Source organism: Styela clava, chromosome 14, assembly GCF_964204865.1.
Source record: "Styela clava chromosome 14, kaStyClav1.hap1.2, whole genome shotgun sequence".
NCBI classification, from domain to species: Eukaryota; Metazoa; Chordata; class Ascidiacea; order Stolidobranchia; family Styelidae; genus Styela; species Styela clava.
In genome coordinates this window covers 12,968,740-12,986,990 of record NC_135263.1, presented here as the reverse complement: position 1 = coordinate 12,986,990, position 18,251 = coordinate 12,968,740, and the positions used below count along the sequence as shown (strand labels likewise).

The 18,251-nt window shown below is 33.0% G+C and overlaps 2 protein-coding genes across 2 annotated transcripts; both read left to right on the top strand.

Moving 5' to 3' along the window:
* The first annotated feature begins 3,876 nt into the window (after nucleotides 1-3,876).
* On the top strand, nucleotides 3,877-9,713 carry LOC144432062 (putative beta-lactamase-like 1). The gene is made up of 10 exons (XM_078120088.1): nucleotides 3,877-4,054; nucleotides 4,587-4,779; nucleotides 5,660-5,842; nucleotides 6,181-6,303; nucleotides 6,412-6,527; nucleotides 7,319-7,441; nucleotides 7,712-7,875; nucleotides 8,246-8,409; nucleotides 8,689-8,885; nucleotides 9,143-9,713. Exons 1-10 carry the CDS (start codon nucleotides 3,877-3,879, stop codon nucleotides 9,274-9,276), a joined length of 1,575 nt encoding a protein of 524 aa, XP_077976214.1. The 3' UTR covers nucleotides 9,277-9,713.
* Nucleotides 9,714-12,086: 2,373 nt separating this feature from the next.
* LOC120341284 (putative beta-lactamase-like 1) lies at nucleotides 12,087-17,550 on the top strand. Its single transcript, XM_078119832.1, has 10 exons — nucleotides 12,087-12,306; nucleotides 12,591-12,783; nucleotides 13,641-13,823; nucleotides 14,243-14,365; nucleotides 14,463-14,578; nucleotides 14,928-15,050; nucleotides 15,338-15,501; nucleotides 15,843-16,006; nucleotides 16,345-16,541; nucleotides 16,847-17,550. Exons 1-10 carry the CDS (start codon nucleotides 12,129-12,131, stop codon nucleotides 16,978-16,980), a joined length of 1,575 nt encoding a protein of 524 aa, XP_077975958.1. The 5' UTR covers nucleotides 12,087-12,128; the 3' UTR covers nucleotides 16,981-17,550.
* Nucleotides 17,551-18,251: the final 701 nt, after the last annotated feature.

Sequence of the window (18,251 nt, the reverse complement as noted above, 5' to 3'; positions counted from 1 at the left end):
TAATTCATAGCATTTAGGATTTCTACCAATAATTTTAAATCTTTTCTTACCGGTCCGACACCGATAGCTATACACGAAGCAATCCAAAAACTGAAGAAGCCGAATGTGAGCAATACAGATATGCTTCGGTATTGGTAAGACATTCTTTCAACGATGATATCTGAAACATATCGATTTTTATGTTCAGAGAAATATTATATATATAACCTTAACAGATGGCTTATTGACGGTGTGATAAAATATTTCTGATAAATGGCAAACCAGAATTTCTAATATAATAATAAAACCGGTCCAACAACGATAAAAAAGAAACGCCGATACCTATTTGGTCTATTCATTTCGTGGGTTCAGTAGGCTTTTGTTTCATCAGCCCACGCGTAAAAACCATAAATATATTTGTGCCGTATAGCGTATAGCCCCTTGCTTGTAATCGATAACGAACGCATTGGCAACAATAACCTATTATCTTGGTTTGCTTGTTTTGGTGGTGATGGCATGACTACCCAAGGCTGCATGACACGAGGGGTTTTTGATATTTTAATATGATAATATACCTTCTTTAACAAACAGATTAATTTTAAATCTAAAGTCTATCTTATTTTTTCATTCCTACTATTTCCAACATTTTCTGACTCACTCCACTTACACAAGTTGTTCTGTTATCTTTCTCATAAGTTTTTATATTTAACTAAACACAAGTTGTTTCGGAATTATGGATAACATTTTTCCTGTATAAGTATAAGTCTGACCCTGTAATATGCACCTATTTTATTTGAATTTAAATGAAATATCATTTGTATTCGTATGTTCTAACTGGCTGTTGCTGTACGCGATTTTTGGTGTTTCACAACCAACTGTTTTGAATCTAATATGTGAGATGTAACAATCGTGATTTACCAGCGCATAAATTTCTAAGCTCCACTCTTTCTAACTAAAATATTTTGTCATTCGGTTTCAATCAATTGGACCAATGATTCTTTTGTTATCTGTAAAATAGGGGGTCTATATCAGGTTACACAAACCGTTGGCATTGGCATTGTTATGGCGGGTTAAAAAAGGAAGATGACTAATAAACTCGAGGGACTTTAGAATACGGATGAATAGTAAGATTAGTAGGGGGCTTGAATTAACCATTGAAATCAAAAAATATGTCAATGATCAATGTAAGCAAACGGATTTGGAAAATTCTTATCAATTTGAAATATGATGCGGTAATAATTGAACGATTAATGTATGAACGAATACTGCATGAATCAAGATATAAAATGAAATGACATTAAATTTAATCCTACCATTTATGTACATTCTTTTACCAGTGTCAAATATTAAATATTTTATCACACACATGAATTTTATCACGTTCATAAACTGCAAAAAATCCCCTTATACGTACACGTTACATACTATGGATAAAAATCCACTTTAGAAGTCTGCATGCTAAAAATTACCACATAATCATTAACGAGAGTTCTAAGCAATAGTGTGGTGGTTTGTTGTGGTGACATTGGCAATGAATGCTCTGATTGTCATTATGTGATCATTTCAAAAGTAAGGAATATAGATGTACGGAGTCCTTTAACTTCATTTTTAAATTAATAAATTTATGATGTAGTTCATGTAGCGTTATATCAACTGTACACAAGTAGAGAATTTGCGTTTATATATGTGCCACGTGGATTACATTGCTTGTCTTTGCGAGTTCGTTGTATATTAATGCCTTTATTCCTTGACTCAGAAGTTTGAAATAAGGAAGGCTTACGTTCTATTGCTACTACCATTTTATAGCATGATATTGCTCTTGATTAATTATGTGATTAATAATAATTGCTTCAAGTCAAACATTTCAAAATTTATTTTTCAAATATTTTACTCACCGAATAACTTTTACTAAGTCGAACCGAAGTCTCCGAAGCATGAATGAAAATGAGAATAAAAATATACACCGAAACCTTATATTATATTGAGCGTCGGGATAAGAAAAAAATCTCAATGATAATAGATTCAACTTTAAAGATATATATTATATATATCTAATAAAAACATATTTTTTTATTAACTTTTGTTTGTGAGAGAATGAAACCATTGTTGTTGAAATGACGTTACAATGTTGCAACAGTGGCAATGTGATGAAGATTCTAATTCAAGTAAACTTAAGTTAACTACAGTGATGTCTTTAAATGTCCCTGATACTCGCAATATTTACTCCTACACCATTTATTGTTTTACAAGCTATATTTACCCCATTACGTAATCACATAGACACAACTCGGCGATGGTATTTAACCCCTTTAAGTTACCGACTCAATTGCGCTTTTCAAACTCCTTGATAATAAACCATACATATTCCTACATTATATATATATATATATATATATTCATACATATACTTTTTATGTATTTATTAATCAATAGCACAGGTACAACCAGAATATGTTATACAGGATTGCGAAAAAAAGACTTATACTTTTCTGGCTACCTATATTTTCATAACGTTTTATAAATTTACCATTTTTACTGAAATAAAACAGAAATTAGACAGTTGTGATACTGTAAAAGCTATGCTCTAATCAAAGTACAGAAAACATCATGTTACTGTATGCTGAAATTATCGGCATTGGTTGGTTTTCCTTCTTGTCGAATGATGTATCATCCATTATTTAACATGACATTAATTTTAGAATAACTTTCATTAGTTAGGTGAAATGACTTGATAATAATGAGTCTGTAACCTTGTGTTTGGCATCGTTACATCACAAAAGTTAGTTTCACATCATGATGTAACTAATGATTGCGTCAATTATCGTGAGACGCCTGACCATGACATACTTAATTAAGATTCTGAAATCAGTTTCTTGTTATTTCCTTCCGGGATTTCAATGAATCTACATACATTTTAGCATCATGATACAAACAATGGGTTTATTGGATATTAGTCGAATAGTACGTGTATTGACAAGTAATAATAGTGAGAGAAGGACTGATATAAATCAGTGGCGAGTATATTATACAAAAACAATAAAATGACCAATGCTTGTAGTTTACTATTAGATTCGTGTAATTTGTAAATGTTGTGTTTTGAAAGATTATTTCCGTGTTGTACATGCATATGGGTTTCATGCAAAGATATAGCAAAAGCCATGATTTATTAGTAAATTGAAAAGCATCATATCAAGCGAAAAAACATTGCAATTTCAAGTGAATTTGATTTATCTTTACTCTATAACATGCGCCTGTGCGCGTGATATTCCGATAGAATAGGATTTTTTATGTTTAGAATCTCATTACCTGATTTGTAGTAAAACTATAGCTATTGTGTAACATAATCAACCGAATTTGAATTGTTGTTAAAATACATCGTTGCAAAGCAGCCCGATTGTGGCAAACAACTTTTGTGTGTGAACAATCAAATATGTACCCTTAGTGGTTCGTAACTGAGTATGTTATTCATTTGCCTATATAAAAGAAAGAAAGGCATATATATATCGTTCTGTAGCAATTATCCAAATTGGATTGTCTTGATTGGGCGAGATTAGTAAATATATTGGGATCGTTTGAAGTGTTTTTAATACAGAAATAGTATAGCATCTGGATATCAACTATAATATTTGTAACCTGATGTAGTGTAATCGTAGCAAACAAAAAGAGATCATCAATCATCGTTGAATATTGTGACGTAACACTGCATTATTGACTTGCAATGGACGCGTGGGCATATAAACGCACAGTAGAGAATTACTTGGAAAAACCTGTCAGTGTTCATATTTATCATATTTTAATAAACATATATCTTTAGGTACGAGCATATGCAAATAATTGCAATAAATTTTAGTTTTTTATCTCTATAATTAAGCAAAACGAGTCAGTCACTTTGAAACTATGTCCAAGGTCGCTGTGCTTGGCGTATTCATTGCAATACTAGCTATTACAACAATAGCATTTGCTGGTTTGTTTACTTGGCAATATATTACCAACACTCCGTCGGGCGATAATCCAACGCAACCTGATACAACTACTGACACAGGATGCCCAAAATATCCAAAACCCCAAGAAATAGGCAAGTAATCATAGTAGAAAGCTATCAATTGAATTGCGTGTATATATAGCCTACGTATATTAATTGGTGTTCAGACGTTTCAGCCCACAACCGGTTCGGACCAAACGTTTCTGCAAGCTCGAGTGCCATCTGTAACCAACTATTTTATATATACAAACATATGATACTTACATGTGCATGGGGCAACGAGTCAAAAGCTATGTATATTGTACTCTTGGTCGTAAATAATTATGCCTTCCGAACCCGTGAATGCACATTCATTTGCTAACCTGTAAACCTTTGCAAAACTCAAAGTTACTTCATTTACACAGTTCATCGAATATATATAATTTTCCATGATCATGCTTTACTGTGTTCTGATAAAAGAAAAAAAGTTTTTCCGTAACTAAATTAATATATATAAGTAATGAAAATTATAGTTTTTTTTCTGTTCATTGTTGCCCGATAAAATGCCAATAATACCGTTTTCAGTGAGTTAATAATTATGAATGATAAATGGCATATAGCTGACAAAAAAATTTTTGCATTACAGATTTTACGAAGCATGAAGAATTTAAGAATTTTTTCGAATGGATTGATTCACACGTTGCATCATTAGTGGATGAAAACGCACGACTTTCCATAACGGCAAACTTGGTTTACCTGGATAAAGTAATATGGAGTGGATATTATGGACGAGTGAATAAATCGACCACCGTGAAACCGAACAAAAATACTATTTACAGGTGTGTAATTAACAGGTTCCTCTAAAAAGTCGTGCCTCACTCTTCTCCTTTAGCAGCACGCTTGTTCCACTTTATCACACTTATTCTTCTATGATCCGGTTTGTTCTACACACATGTCCATCTTGTGACACAACTTGTTCCACATTGCTAAACTTATCATATATGCTTGTCCCACACTTATGGAGATGGCGACGGGACAATTGGGATACGTCAGCTAGTGGGGCACATGGCACAAGTGGGACACGTTGATCAAGTGGGACACGACATTTTCGAGAGACCATCGTCATACATGTACCAATTGAGTTATACTCACACTTGTATCGATTGCATCCGCAGAACATTCTGTGCCACTTACGCTGAATGTCATAATGTTTTCATGGGACAAATCTGAGCCAAGTTGGCAAGTGTGGAACAAGCGGGGCTCAAAATTCTCTAGACAGTTAGCAAATCTAATATACATTAACTCACTTTTTACGATGCAGTTATTATTTTCTTTCATGGTTACTAAATAAGATTCACTCGCTAAAATCCCCATTTTGAATTCAATCATATCAGCTTTTAAGTGTTGCAAAAATAGAAGAGATGTTATTCCGAGTGAAATGAAACCTTATTTATGTCTGGTAAATCTAACATTTGAAGCGCGAAATACACAAATGCAAACCAAAATTAAATGCACTCAATAAATAACTAAAAGTAGCTGACCTAGAATTAGGACAAAAAACTTTGTTAAATAAACCTAATCTCATATATTCAGTCCAATAGTCCCTCACAGCAGAGTGAAATGAGTTTAGAGACAATGAAACGCACTTTTCCCTTTTTCACTTGATGATATGCTCGTTTATTTTCTATTTAGTTCAGACATAAAAATATTTTTTTTCAGAATTGGTAGTATTTCCAAAGTATTTTCTGTATTATTTTTATTCAAACTATGGGAAGATGGCAAACTTGATTTATACGATCCAGTCACAAAGTATGCACCAGATTTTAACATTGGAAGGCCACTGGGCACGAAGAATAAAATAAACCTAATCGACATTGCTAGTCAGTTATCAGGATTAGCAGCGTAAGAATATTACTATGTTTATACAATTTGTTTTATATATTTCCCAGTTGTAAGAAATAAAAAAGCAAAGAAAATAATTTGTCGCACTCAAACGAAAAAATGGAACAAAATTTTATTTTATATTTCGAAGGAAAGAGATTCCAGTTTGTTATACCAGCCCATTCCGGTCAATTTTGTCCCAATGCTTGGACGCAATTACTAGAGGACGGTATTAACCAACATGTGGCAAACTGCTAAGTTAATTATTTAGGTACATTGATTTAATTTCAATACTATTTTTATATTAGCTTTCAATGATGCTTATTCGAATGTTATTTTTTTCTTTATATTTTCTACAGATCATTGCCTTATAGTCGTTTGAATGAATCAGTAATAATTTATAGTGGAACATTAGGAGATGCTCTTCAGCTTCTTCAATCACAGATTCTGGTTGCCGAACCTCGTTCAAGATGTTATTACAGGTAAGATCAGAAGGTTGTCACCATTAAAACAAATTTGACAATACTTCGAATTTGACAATATCAAACTGATTTGAGAGAATGCACTAACTCCAATTATGTTTTCTTTAGCAATCTTGCCTACGCATTACTTGGACACATATTAGCAAGAAATTTCACAACTGATAAGGATTTCGAAAACTGGGCAAAACAAAATATTGTTGATAAATTGAATTTAACGAATACAGGTGAGTAGACCTAAAAAAGGTTATCCCAAAAGTTCAACAAGATCTCTCGATTGTACAATGTATTCATTTCGTTCTGAAATTTCAATGTCGGGAAGATAGATAGATAGATAGAAGTTTATTCATCATCCAGTCATTAGCCAATAAATCAAACACAAACAACAACATTCGATAAGTAAAAGAAGAATAAATCGACTAACAACGGAATTGATAGGAGGTTGGAAGGACCATACGGTCACTAAATCGAAACAACTCTCCTGGCATAAAAAAAGGTTGACAGATTACATTTTATATTATACCAATTATAAAACATTTTAACTTGTTGTAACTAACAATTGAGCAACAAGAGTAATGTGACACATATTGAGACGAATTTAAAATAGAAGCGGCAAGAAAAAGCGTTTAGTTTTATATCACACAAAATAAAAACGTACAAGTAGAAAAGTTATGAATCAGTACTTAGTTTGAAATTTGTTTTTTTGAAGGGTTTTTAATATATATGAGTTTGTTTAAAGTTTTGAGTAAGATCCAATTTTTTTACTCAACTAAAATGAAGTTCACCATTGCTGGTAACGCTTTAGAACAAAATGTTGAGATGAGGACTGTTGGTAACAAATGGTCTAAACTGTTGTAAACACATCAAAAAACTGCATATCCAACTGTTATTTAGAATTCGAATTATATCTAGTACGACTATCTACATCTAGTCGCTGACTATTTCAAATTATGGGTACAATTCTGTGATACAAGAGTACTTCGAAAACCCCGCTTCATGTAAATTTAAAATATTTCAGGATTCACATATTCAGCTGACGTAAGAGCGATAATGGCGGCAGGGTATTTGCCAAGTGGAGTACAGGCGCCGGTATATGAAATGTTGTGGTATGCCCCTGCTGGAAATTACTACTCCACAATAGGTACTGTATCCAAGTGAAACTTGTGTCATCCATTTCAATTAGAATTTTCTGTATGTTTTGATTCATATATTTTGTTGCTTTCAAGCAGATAATAATTCCAAGTCTAATATTAATTCTTATGTGACGTTTTTTGCATGTACAATATTCTGGAAAATATAAAAATCCGGATTTGTAATTTAAATTTTTCTAAATTTGCTACAATAATACGCCTTCAACCAATTCGCCTTCTACCAATATTTTAATATATATATTGTTTTGATATTTCATCAGCTGACTTGGCTAAATTTTCAATGTCTTTCATGGAGACATCAAAAACAATTCTGAAACATGAAACGTTGACTGAAATACTTCGTCCAAGACGAACATGCAGACATGATTACTTTGTGAATATCACAGGAAGTCCGTGGGAAATGAATAAACTACATGACTACTTGGTAAGTTTCATTTCATACTTATGCTACAAAAATGGATTAAACATTTGTCCTTCTCGTCTCTGTTGTCTTATAGTTATTCATAATATTTTTATAGTAAATTGCATATTTGTAAGTTCTTCGTTCAATTTTTCTTCATGTTGTTTGGAAACAAATGAGTGCGTTCAGTATGAATTTTGTGGACTGTATGTTCCATCGCCAACTGGTAACAAAATGGGATATATGAAAAATTATTCAACCTACTATTGGCTACATGTAGTAGACAAAATGTAAACAATAATCCACAATCGTTTATTTGTTCAATGGGTAGTTTTTGCTTTGTACATTTCATGATTAATTCATAGAAAATAATCATGAATTTCAAACGATACAGGTTGTATCAAAAAGCGGTGCAGTTGAAGGTTACACATCAGCCATGACAATGATTCCTGAACTAAAACTGTCGTTTAATTTCTTGATGGCTGGTTTTCGGAATGAAGATGTAGCCAGAATTGTATTAGATAAAGCTATTCCTCTTTTCCGAGATACTCTCAAAAAGTAAGTTTCAGCGTTTACATAAAAGGTTTATTTACAGCCTGATGGATGTTTCCCAATCCCATAATAATTTTTTTATACTTTACCATTGCACAATTTATGATTCTTAAGATTATTTGTTTGTTAAGAATTAATGCTTACCAACGCGTTTATATGTTTATAACCATTTATAACCAACCATTTATTGTCATGGGTATAACCAGGAAGCCAAAATACATCGATTGGTGGTTTTAGATTTTTGATTCCCTCCTTAATCAGAAAATAATATTTCTTAATTCACAGAATGCAACAAAAAATCATGCCAACTCCAAATCCTGAGAAATACGTAGGATTCTTTTCTTATTACAATTTGGAAAATCAAACGATATCTGTTGATGAAAATGGAATCTTAATAATGAAAAATCCAGAATCTCCTCTAACAACTTTGAGCGCAGGACTAAGTTATGTTTCAGACACTGTATTCCAGTTGCTACTAATGGGTATGTTTTGGAATATATCAAACAGCAAACTTTGTTTTAAATAAAATGCTAAAATCTTCAATTGTTTACTAGTTTTCTAATCGTTGCAAGGTAGGTCAGAGAGGGAGAATGTTATAGTTCTTATTACTTGCAAATTTAATTTACGTCTGAGATTTGATTTCTAAACCAATAAAGTAGTCCACATATTATTATTAAGTTGAATAATTTATTTTTCATCGTCTTAAAATCTTATAATTATTGTCTGTTTTTTATTACAGGGCCAGGATTTCCATGTATCGGTGATCTTGACATACAAAATGGCGCTTTCGTTCATTTTAAGGAGCTTGTAAACGGAAAATACAATCAATTTGATTTCCCAGAAAAATTTCTTTACGGATACAAAAGACTTTGAATATATATCAGTCAATAGCAATACCAATTTGGCATAGTTGGTAACAATAATAAACAGAATTCAAATGTTGTTACAAGACATTGTTTTAACAGTTTCAAACGTGCAATATTTTAACTCGTTAATAACTTTTCACAATTATTGCTAGCGTTTTAAGTACTTTTTGAACGAGTGCAAATTTTATCGCGCATTCAGAAAAAAATATTGCATTTTGAAATAAAATTGGTCAGAAAGTGTGAGATTGCCTTTAATTTAATTATATTTTTTTGTACTAGTAATGAGTTGTGACTCGAAATCTTGTTTTGTTGTGGGAAATGTAATATCAATATTACCTGTTGACAAAGAATTTTCTATATGCGTTTAGCTGGTAATTTAATCATTTTCGTGGTTACCTTATAACCAAACTCACATTGGAATATGCAATTGAGCATCGATGATCAAGTTCGAGTTACAGCCATCGTACTACTGAAGTAAGATTACCAAGATGGCGAACACCGGAACGTAATATATTTACCAGATTATGGTTAGGCCATAATTTAGGTACGAATACTACGGGAGTCACTTGGCTAGTCCCCGAACTCTTAATAGAACTGAAATAAGGAAAATTAGAATAACATTATGGCCTAACGCAAATCTGGTACACATACTATACGTTCCGGTGTCCGCCATCTTGGTACGCTTACCTCAGGAGTACCACAGCCATGACTTAACTACGCAATCACGTGACTGCCGTCACGAAGATGCTATTACGTATAGCGCACCAAAGTGCCCAAGATAAGAATTACGAAATAGTTCGTGATCACGTTCTCAGCAAAATGTAAGTCGCCGAGTTTCGATAAAAACTTTAACCTGTTAATCCAGTCAATTTGATAGGAAATGAATATTGTATTGCCAAACACAAAATAAAATTTCTCTTCAAAAGTGATTCGTTGGTTCGACAAGATTTGTCCAAATATCAACAAAAAGTGAATATTTACTTGCTCAATAGATCAACATATCAGATTGTATGAAATGTTAGACGAAATAACCACAGTTTTTGAACTTCCCATATCACTGTCAGTATCCGTCAAATTTGAAAGAACGTAACGAAACTGAGAAATCCACCTGGAACCAAAAGCACACCGGACACGAATTCCACATGTTTCAGTTTGAATCGATTTTCGAAGTATGGTAATACGTTGCAATCTTAGTAATGCTTTATATAAAACTATATAGTATGTTTTTTAAAACGACGACGATGCTGGTAATGTGTTCAGTCTCAACGTGAACCGAAATACCAAATGAATCTAAACACAATTCACAACTTTAGTATCCATTCTTTACAGTACCGGTAGTATTTTCAGCTTATAAAAAAATCTCGTCATGGGTGACCAACAGATCGCTGACATGCTCACAGAAATTTCTGAAATAAATAAGTCCTCTGGCGACATAAACAAGCTATAACGACTGAAAGTTCCAAAGTAAATGGTCCATCAATTGAAGAGGACGTGAACAAGAAATCATTATCTAATTCTAGAAAAATCTGAACCTGTCGAGAAATAACGTCTTCTTGCAGAATGTTGTTGATGGCTAATTCAAATTACAATTACATATCATTGTTTCTTTTTTATGTGACCGCAAATTTTATTCTGAATTTTGTCTAGATTATTCTCTACTCAGATAAAAGAAAGTTCTATTTTCTATTTATCCTCTTAGTGGAGGAAAAATTTTGTTTTTACTGAGCAGAACTTTTTTCAGCCAAATTATTGCAACTTAAATAACGAGAAAACACATGTAAAACACCATGTAACTGAAGAAATATGTATATGATCTATAATCACATGTGGATTAGATCAAATTACTTACATAATATGGCGAAACCCGCCTTATCGGTCGGTTTCTCGATTTTTCGATATATATTACGTCACTTTGGGCCAATTTCCACAGTAATGTTAAAATACCTCCATTTGAAGTAAATTTATCGAATTATCGAATACACTCACACATAGTCCTATAGAGTAAAAGCGATAATTTAATAGCGAATTCACAGTATCAATTCAAGCAAAACAGTTTTACTGTCATTTTTATGTTTGACATGTCACGTGCGTGTGCGCGTGACAACTAGATATGGTAGTATTTCTAGTGTTTGGTATCAGAGTGGGGAAATTTGTAAACGTTAATCATGGCTTGAAGGAATATTCGCGTGTCGCAATCGAATCCCGCGCATGAACCTACATAGTAAAGGCAATAATTTGATAGTGCATTCACATTATCAATTCAACCAACATTTTGTGTCGCTTTTTATGTATATTTATTTTATATTCGCCATGTCACGTGCCTGAGCGCGTGACAGTTTTCTAGGATACGTTTTTTTTTATTTGCGAACATACTACTAAAGTATTTGCAGTAAAACTGTTGCGTATTTATACCCAACCGAGCGATTCGTTGAAGTGGTGCCCGATTGCTGCCGAAGCATCAATGGAGACAGCGTTTGGGTGTTGATAAGCGGGCAGGCATCAGTAGATTGCGCCTGAGCATGCTATTTATTAGCGCAAGGAAGAGCAAGTAAATATAGTTCGTTAGAAGGTTCAAACATTGCATGATCTTAATTCGAGTGATTGCGATTATAATGAGATGGTTTGAAAAGTTTAGTACGTGTAGAAATAATATAGAAAACTTCACTACATTAATGGGATGCAATGACCATGTAATCATTAAAAAATCAGTTAACAACATTACTTCAAAAAAATTAGCAAGATTTCATATTCGTCATATTTTAATGATCATATATCTTTAGATATGTGCTTGTAAAATCCTTGCAGAAATCTAATGTGATTAGCATCATATTTCAGCAACTAGTCAGTAATTTATTAACTATGTCTAAGATTGCTATCCTCAGCGTATTCACAGCAATACTGTCTATTACAACCGTAGCATTTGCTGCCTTGTTTACTTGGCAATATATTACTAACACACCGTCAGGCGATAACCCAACAAACCCCAATACAACTACTAACACAGGATGCCCGTACTACCCGACACCACAAGAAATAGGCAAGTAGTAAAAAGTGGATTATTTGTATACGTATATTGTTCTATGTTTATGTACAAAACTACTATACATGTATGCGCACAGGGTATGGAGCCACAAGTTATATTGCACCCGTGCTGGTCGTAAAACATTGGGCTAACTGACCCATTCATTCGCCCATTTGTGAACCATTATTCATAGTAATCTTAGTATTTCAGTACAAAAAAATGATTGGCATCAAATATTACTATACATTCTGTATTTTTATAAAAGTTCATAAAATGGACAACATTTATTTTTATTACAGATTTCGCAAATCATGAAGAATTCAAAAAACTTTTCGATTGGATTGATTCACATGTCGCATCACTAGTGGATGAAAACGCACGGCCGTCTGTAACAGCAAATTTGGTTTACCTGGATAAAATAGTATGGAGTGGATATTATGGACGAGTGAATAAGTCGACAACTGTTAAACCTGACGAAAATACTATTTACAGGTGAGAACTAACCGATGTCTCAAAAATGGTGTACCTACTTCTCCCCCTGTAGCACGCATGTCCCATTTCTTCGCACTTCCCCGCTTGCTCTGCATTTGTCCTACACTTGCTTCGCACCTGCCCGACTTGTAGCACACTTGCCTCACTCTGCCACACTTTCTTCGTGCTATTCCCCCCCTTGTCACCCATCTGTATTATTTTTGGCCCACTTGACCCATGTTTGTCCTAATTGTCGCATTTCTTATCATCGATTACCCCCATACATGCCTTACTAGTATCACTCGGCCTACTTGTACCATTGACACCACTTGCATGTATTACACTTGTTCAACACTTGTTCCACCTATGCTGCATGTCATGATTTTTCCCACTTGTTTGTCTCATTTGTGGAACAAGTGTGAATTAAGTGGGACAATGTGGTACAAGTGGGGGCAAGTGGCGCAAGCGTGGAAAAAGTGTGAGACAAGAGGTACAAGCGTGCGGAAAATAGGGCAAGACATTTCGGAGTCCCTTTGAAACTAATGCAATTTTTACGATGCCGTTCAATGATTCGATTTTCATAGTTTTTAAATATGGTTAGGAAAAGGGCTACTACTTTGGATTCTTTTTCTGATTTTATATCATATCAGCTGAATATTTAAAACGGAAGATGTTGATAACTCTCATTGGCATACGCACAAAAAAAAAATCGTTTCATGAGCCTAGTCTTATAAATGGAATGAAATGAGTTCGAAGACACCAAACATAAAAAGTCCTTTTTACCTTATGATATGTCCGTTTATATTCTGGTCCTTTCTGTTTGACTATCTCGACTAATTCCTGAATAATCAGACATCTTAATATCCATTTTCTTTCAGAATTGCCAGTATTTCCAAAATATTCCCTGTATTATTTTTATTCAAACTATGGGAAGATGGCAAACTAGATTTATACGATCCAGTCACAAAGTATGCACCGGATTTTAGCATTGGAAGACCACTGGGTACGACAAATGAAATAAACTTAATCGACATTGCAAGTCAGATATCAGGATTAGCAAGGTAATAATATAAGTGGGTTGTGAGAAATAAAAATTTAAGATAAAATGATGATGTTTTTTCAGAACAAGATGGTTAATCTTGTTACGACTCAGACATTTCCGTTCAAATTTTAGTATGCCATGTCGACCCATTCCATTCAAAATGTTCCTACTACGTAATTATCTGAGGCCGTAATCAACCGGTGGTAACATGTATCAAACAACTAAATTACTTATTTATTTAGATTTATTAGAACGTTTGACGCCTCTACAGAGAACATAAGTGATATTGTAGGTTCTTTTGGTGTTATGTCAAAAATAAGCCAATTATTCCAAAAGTACATCGATATGAATAGTTTCTCTTTGTATTTACCGGATTTCTATAACTATACTAGCATTTAATTATTATCCATTGGATGCATTATTCATCTTATGTTTCAGTTCATTGCCTTTCAATCCTCTGAATGGATCGGCAATATTTTTTAATGGCCAATTAGAAGATGCTCTTCAACTTCTCCAATCTCAGATTCTGGTTGCCGAACCTCGATCAACGTGTTTTTACAGGTAAGTTCAGCAGCTTTTAGTCCTTTAATAAACATTTGACATTAGTTCAATCGATATCAGCTTTAGACGAGTTATCAACTCTTTGTGTTTGCTTTAGCAACCTTGCCTACGCGTTACTTGGACACATATTAGCAAGAAATTTCACAACTGATGGAAATTTTGAAAATTGGGCGAAACAGAATATTGCTGATAAATTGGATTTAACGAACACAGGTATGTATAATTTTGACAAAATTAATTTTAAAATGTGAACCAGTAAAACTAAATTCTTGAGCAAAATATTTGCATTTCGTTCTAAAATTTTAATGATTTTGTATGTGTGAAGTTTTTTTGTTGTTATGAGCTATTTTAAATAATTTCAAGCCTTTTGAAGTTGGAGGTTATTGTCATAATTTTTAACCGTCTACCAAGCCAGAAACCGTGTTGATTAACAGAGATCTTTGCCGGAACTGTTGTGAACACTAGCATTTTCATTGCATTACATGGAATATTTTTTGTTTGGACCTATATTATTCATTCGATATTTTGATCCAATTGTGTAATATGAAATTCTTCTATTCAGGCTTCACATACACAGCGGACGTGAGAGCGAAAATGGCGGCAGGATATTTACCAAGTGGAGTACAAGCGCCGGTATATGAACTGCTGTGGTATTCACCTGCTGGAAATTATTACTCAACTATTGGTTGGTATATATAAGGAAAAGATGTAAAGTCTATTTCAATTTTTAATGCATGACCAGATATTTGTGAAAAATTCTCAATGTTTCGTATTTTTTACATAATGTTACAACAAAAAAATTTAATATTTCCTACAGCTTAATCTGACATTGTTTGCACACGAATATTTCCATACTTAGAAGAATCATAGAATCTTTGAGTCCAAAATTAGGAGCTTTCTAATATAGCCAAACTTGGATCGAATTTTTTATATCATGTTACAATATATCATGATGCATCTTATCATTTGTAGCTGACTTGGCGAAATTATCAATGTCATTCATGGAGACATCAAAAACAGTTCTGAAACATGAAACTTTGACTGAAATACTTCGTCCTAGAAAAACATGTAGACATGATTACCTAGTAAATATGACAGGAAGTCCATGGGAAATGAATAAATTACACGACTATTTGGTAAGTATCGTATAACACTAATGCTACAAAAATGAATATTTTGAACTCGAAGTAGACGTATGGATCAAGTTGCTAAATACATTTTTTGGTTGTTCCTCGTCTCGGCAAACTATCGGATAGATCGATTTTGAATTTACAGTACTGGTGATTGAAAGGGTTTGAGGGCTATTGTATTTTTCAGATTTTCTCTAGGTTCTATGAGACCCATATTTCACTCCAAATTTTACTGGTTTTCACAAATGGCGAACACGCCTTCATTGTGTATTTGTTCAATTAGAGGCTTTTGCTTCAAACTTTTCGTGAGTGATCAAGAAAAACATTAATATTTTCAAACCATACAGGTTGTATCGAAAAACGGTGCCCTTGAAGGTTACACGTCAGACATGGCTATGATTCCTGATTTGAAATTGTCGTTTAATATTCTGAGGGCTGGATTTTCAAGTGAAGATACTGCCAGAATTGTATTGGATAAAGCTATTCCTCTATTCCGAGATACTCTCAGAAAGTAAGTTTAAGCGTGCACATAGGTTTATTTTTCTGTCGAAAGTATTTCAATGTCAATGTAATATATGTTTCTTCGACCCCTAACTCCATAAACATGATTTATACCTAAATTTCGCAAACAAAAAAGCTCGCAAAACCACGAAAACGAGCTAATGTTTACTACAATTTCTGAGTAAAAACGGTCTTAAAAGTCCAATTGTTACGTCACCATTGATATCGTACTCGTTAGCTAATGTTACGGATATAATCAAACAAGCCTATGGCGAGGAAACCCACAATTAGTGATTTCGACTCGTCGAATAATTGCATAATTATAAAATGATATTTCATTATTTACAGGATGCAACAAAAAATCATGCCAGCTCCAAATCCAGAGAAATACGTAGGATTCTTCTCTTATTACAATTTGGAAAATCAAACAATATCTGTTAATGAAAATGGAATTTTAATCATGAGAAATTCACAATCTCCTCCGCAAGCTCTGAGCGCAGGACTAAGTTATATTTCAGAGACTGTCTTCCAGTTGCTGTTAATGGGTAGGCTTTTTTATATATCAAACTGTAAACTTTGCACCATATAACAACCCTGTCGGGGAGGATGGACCTCTATTTTTTTAGTTTCATTTTTGTGTTCAATCACATGTTGGTCATTTTGTTCAAGCTATTGATCAATTCTTATGATGAGCACATTGGCTAAATCAAATCCGTGAATAACATAGAAGATTGTAAATAGAATCCAAGCCTGATACCACACATTCCCAACCAGCGGTGGGAAATTTCATGTAGGCTTGAAATTTGGTTTTTAATCTAATGAAGAATTATTTCTTGTTGTTTCATTGCAGGATCAGGATTTCCATGTATCGGTAACCTTGACAAACAGAATGGAGGTTTCGTTCATTTTAAAGAGTTTGTGAACGGAAAATACAATCAGTTTGATTTCCCTGAAACATATGCTTACGGATTCAAAAGAGTTTGATTATAAATCAGTTAATATCAAATTGACATATTTGTCATAAACATTTCATGAAACATAATGTAAATTATATTACATTGTCTTGATATTTTCAGAACGTGCAATATTTTTACCCTAACAATTCAAATTAGGACTGTTTATTGCGTAGAAGGTGATCACTTACATTCCTGGTTTACTAGGTTACAATAGGTAAAGGTTTACTATCTTATTTTGTTCTAGTATATATAATATATATCTCTTGTAGATTTGATCAATGCAAGCTAGATTATATTTAGTTTGTTACGACAGCATAATATATGTAATGCTTTGTTTTGATTTAATCAACATTTTATATGCAAAAATGAATTTCTGGCTTCCAAAGTTTTGCAAAACTGACAAAAACTAGTGAATCTTAATGAACCTTATATCCCTTTGAATTCTATAGTTTTACAAACTTTTTATTTTATATTTCTGTTTATTGTATTATTGTATAGTATTGTTAAATTTGTTTCGAAAATTAAGATTGTATCACACCGGGTAATTACATTATAGTCAATTCGATATTGCCTGTTGTTTGTTCCTATTTAATGAGAAAATGTATTTGCATATATTGTATCTCTACTTAGTTGTGATTGTCAAAATAAAATTGCATAGACAATTTTATATTATATAACTCAAAGGGAAAAGTTTAAGACTTGTCGACGTGATGTTTAGAAACAAATCTTGCAGCATATTAAACTTAAATTAGTCACTAGATGTCATAAGTGAGTTCGATTATTGTCATATTCCTTCCTTTTCTCAGCTATTTCTAAATCTTAACAAAGAATATAAATTTTATAATTTGAGCATTGAATGTGGTATAAACAATTACACAAAAAATATAAATAGCTAATTAATATTACGCATTTTTAGAGAAGTCGCATTTGTAGTTAGTTAATCTTATCAATTATCAGATCAATTATAATTATCATTTACCAATCCAAATGTTTAATGTGGAGATTGTAAATTATGGTAATTATCAATATTGTCCATTAGTATGTTTATATTGATAATTAAAAATATTCACTAATAACAAAATTATATATTTCATCGCCCCACGGTCGACCCGAAGTCACGTACGCACATCGATGAGTGAACACGTAATCAGGCTTTTTATTTAATTAAGTTTTGTTCAGTCCAAATTGAAAATTTTCAAAATCCTATGATTCCATTCACCTCATTACGAGTATAGAATGGAAGTTCGTTAATTAGTATTCGTACATTTTCGAATTTCACCTGTAATTTAGTGTTTTACC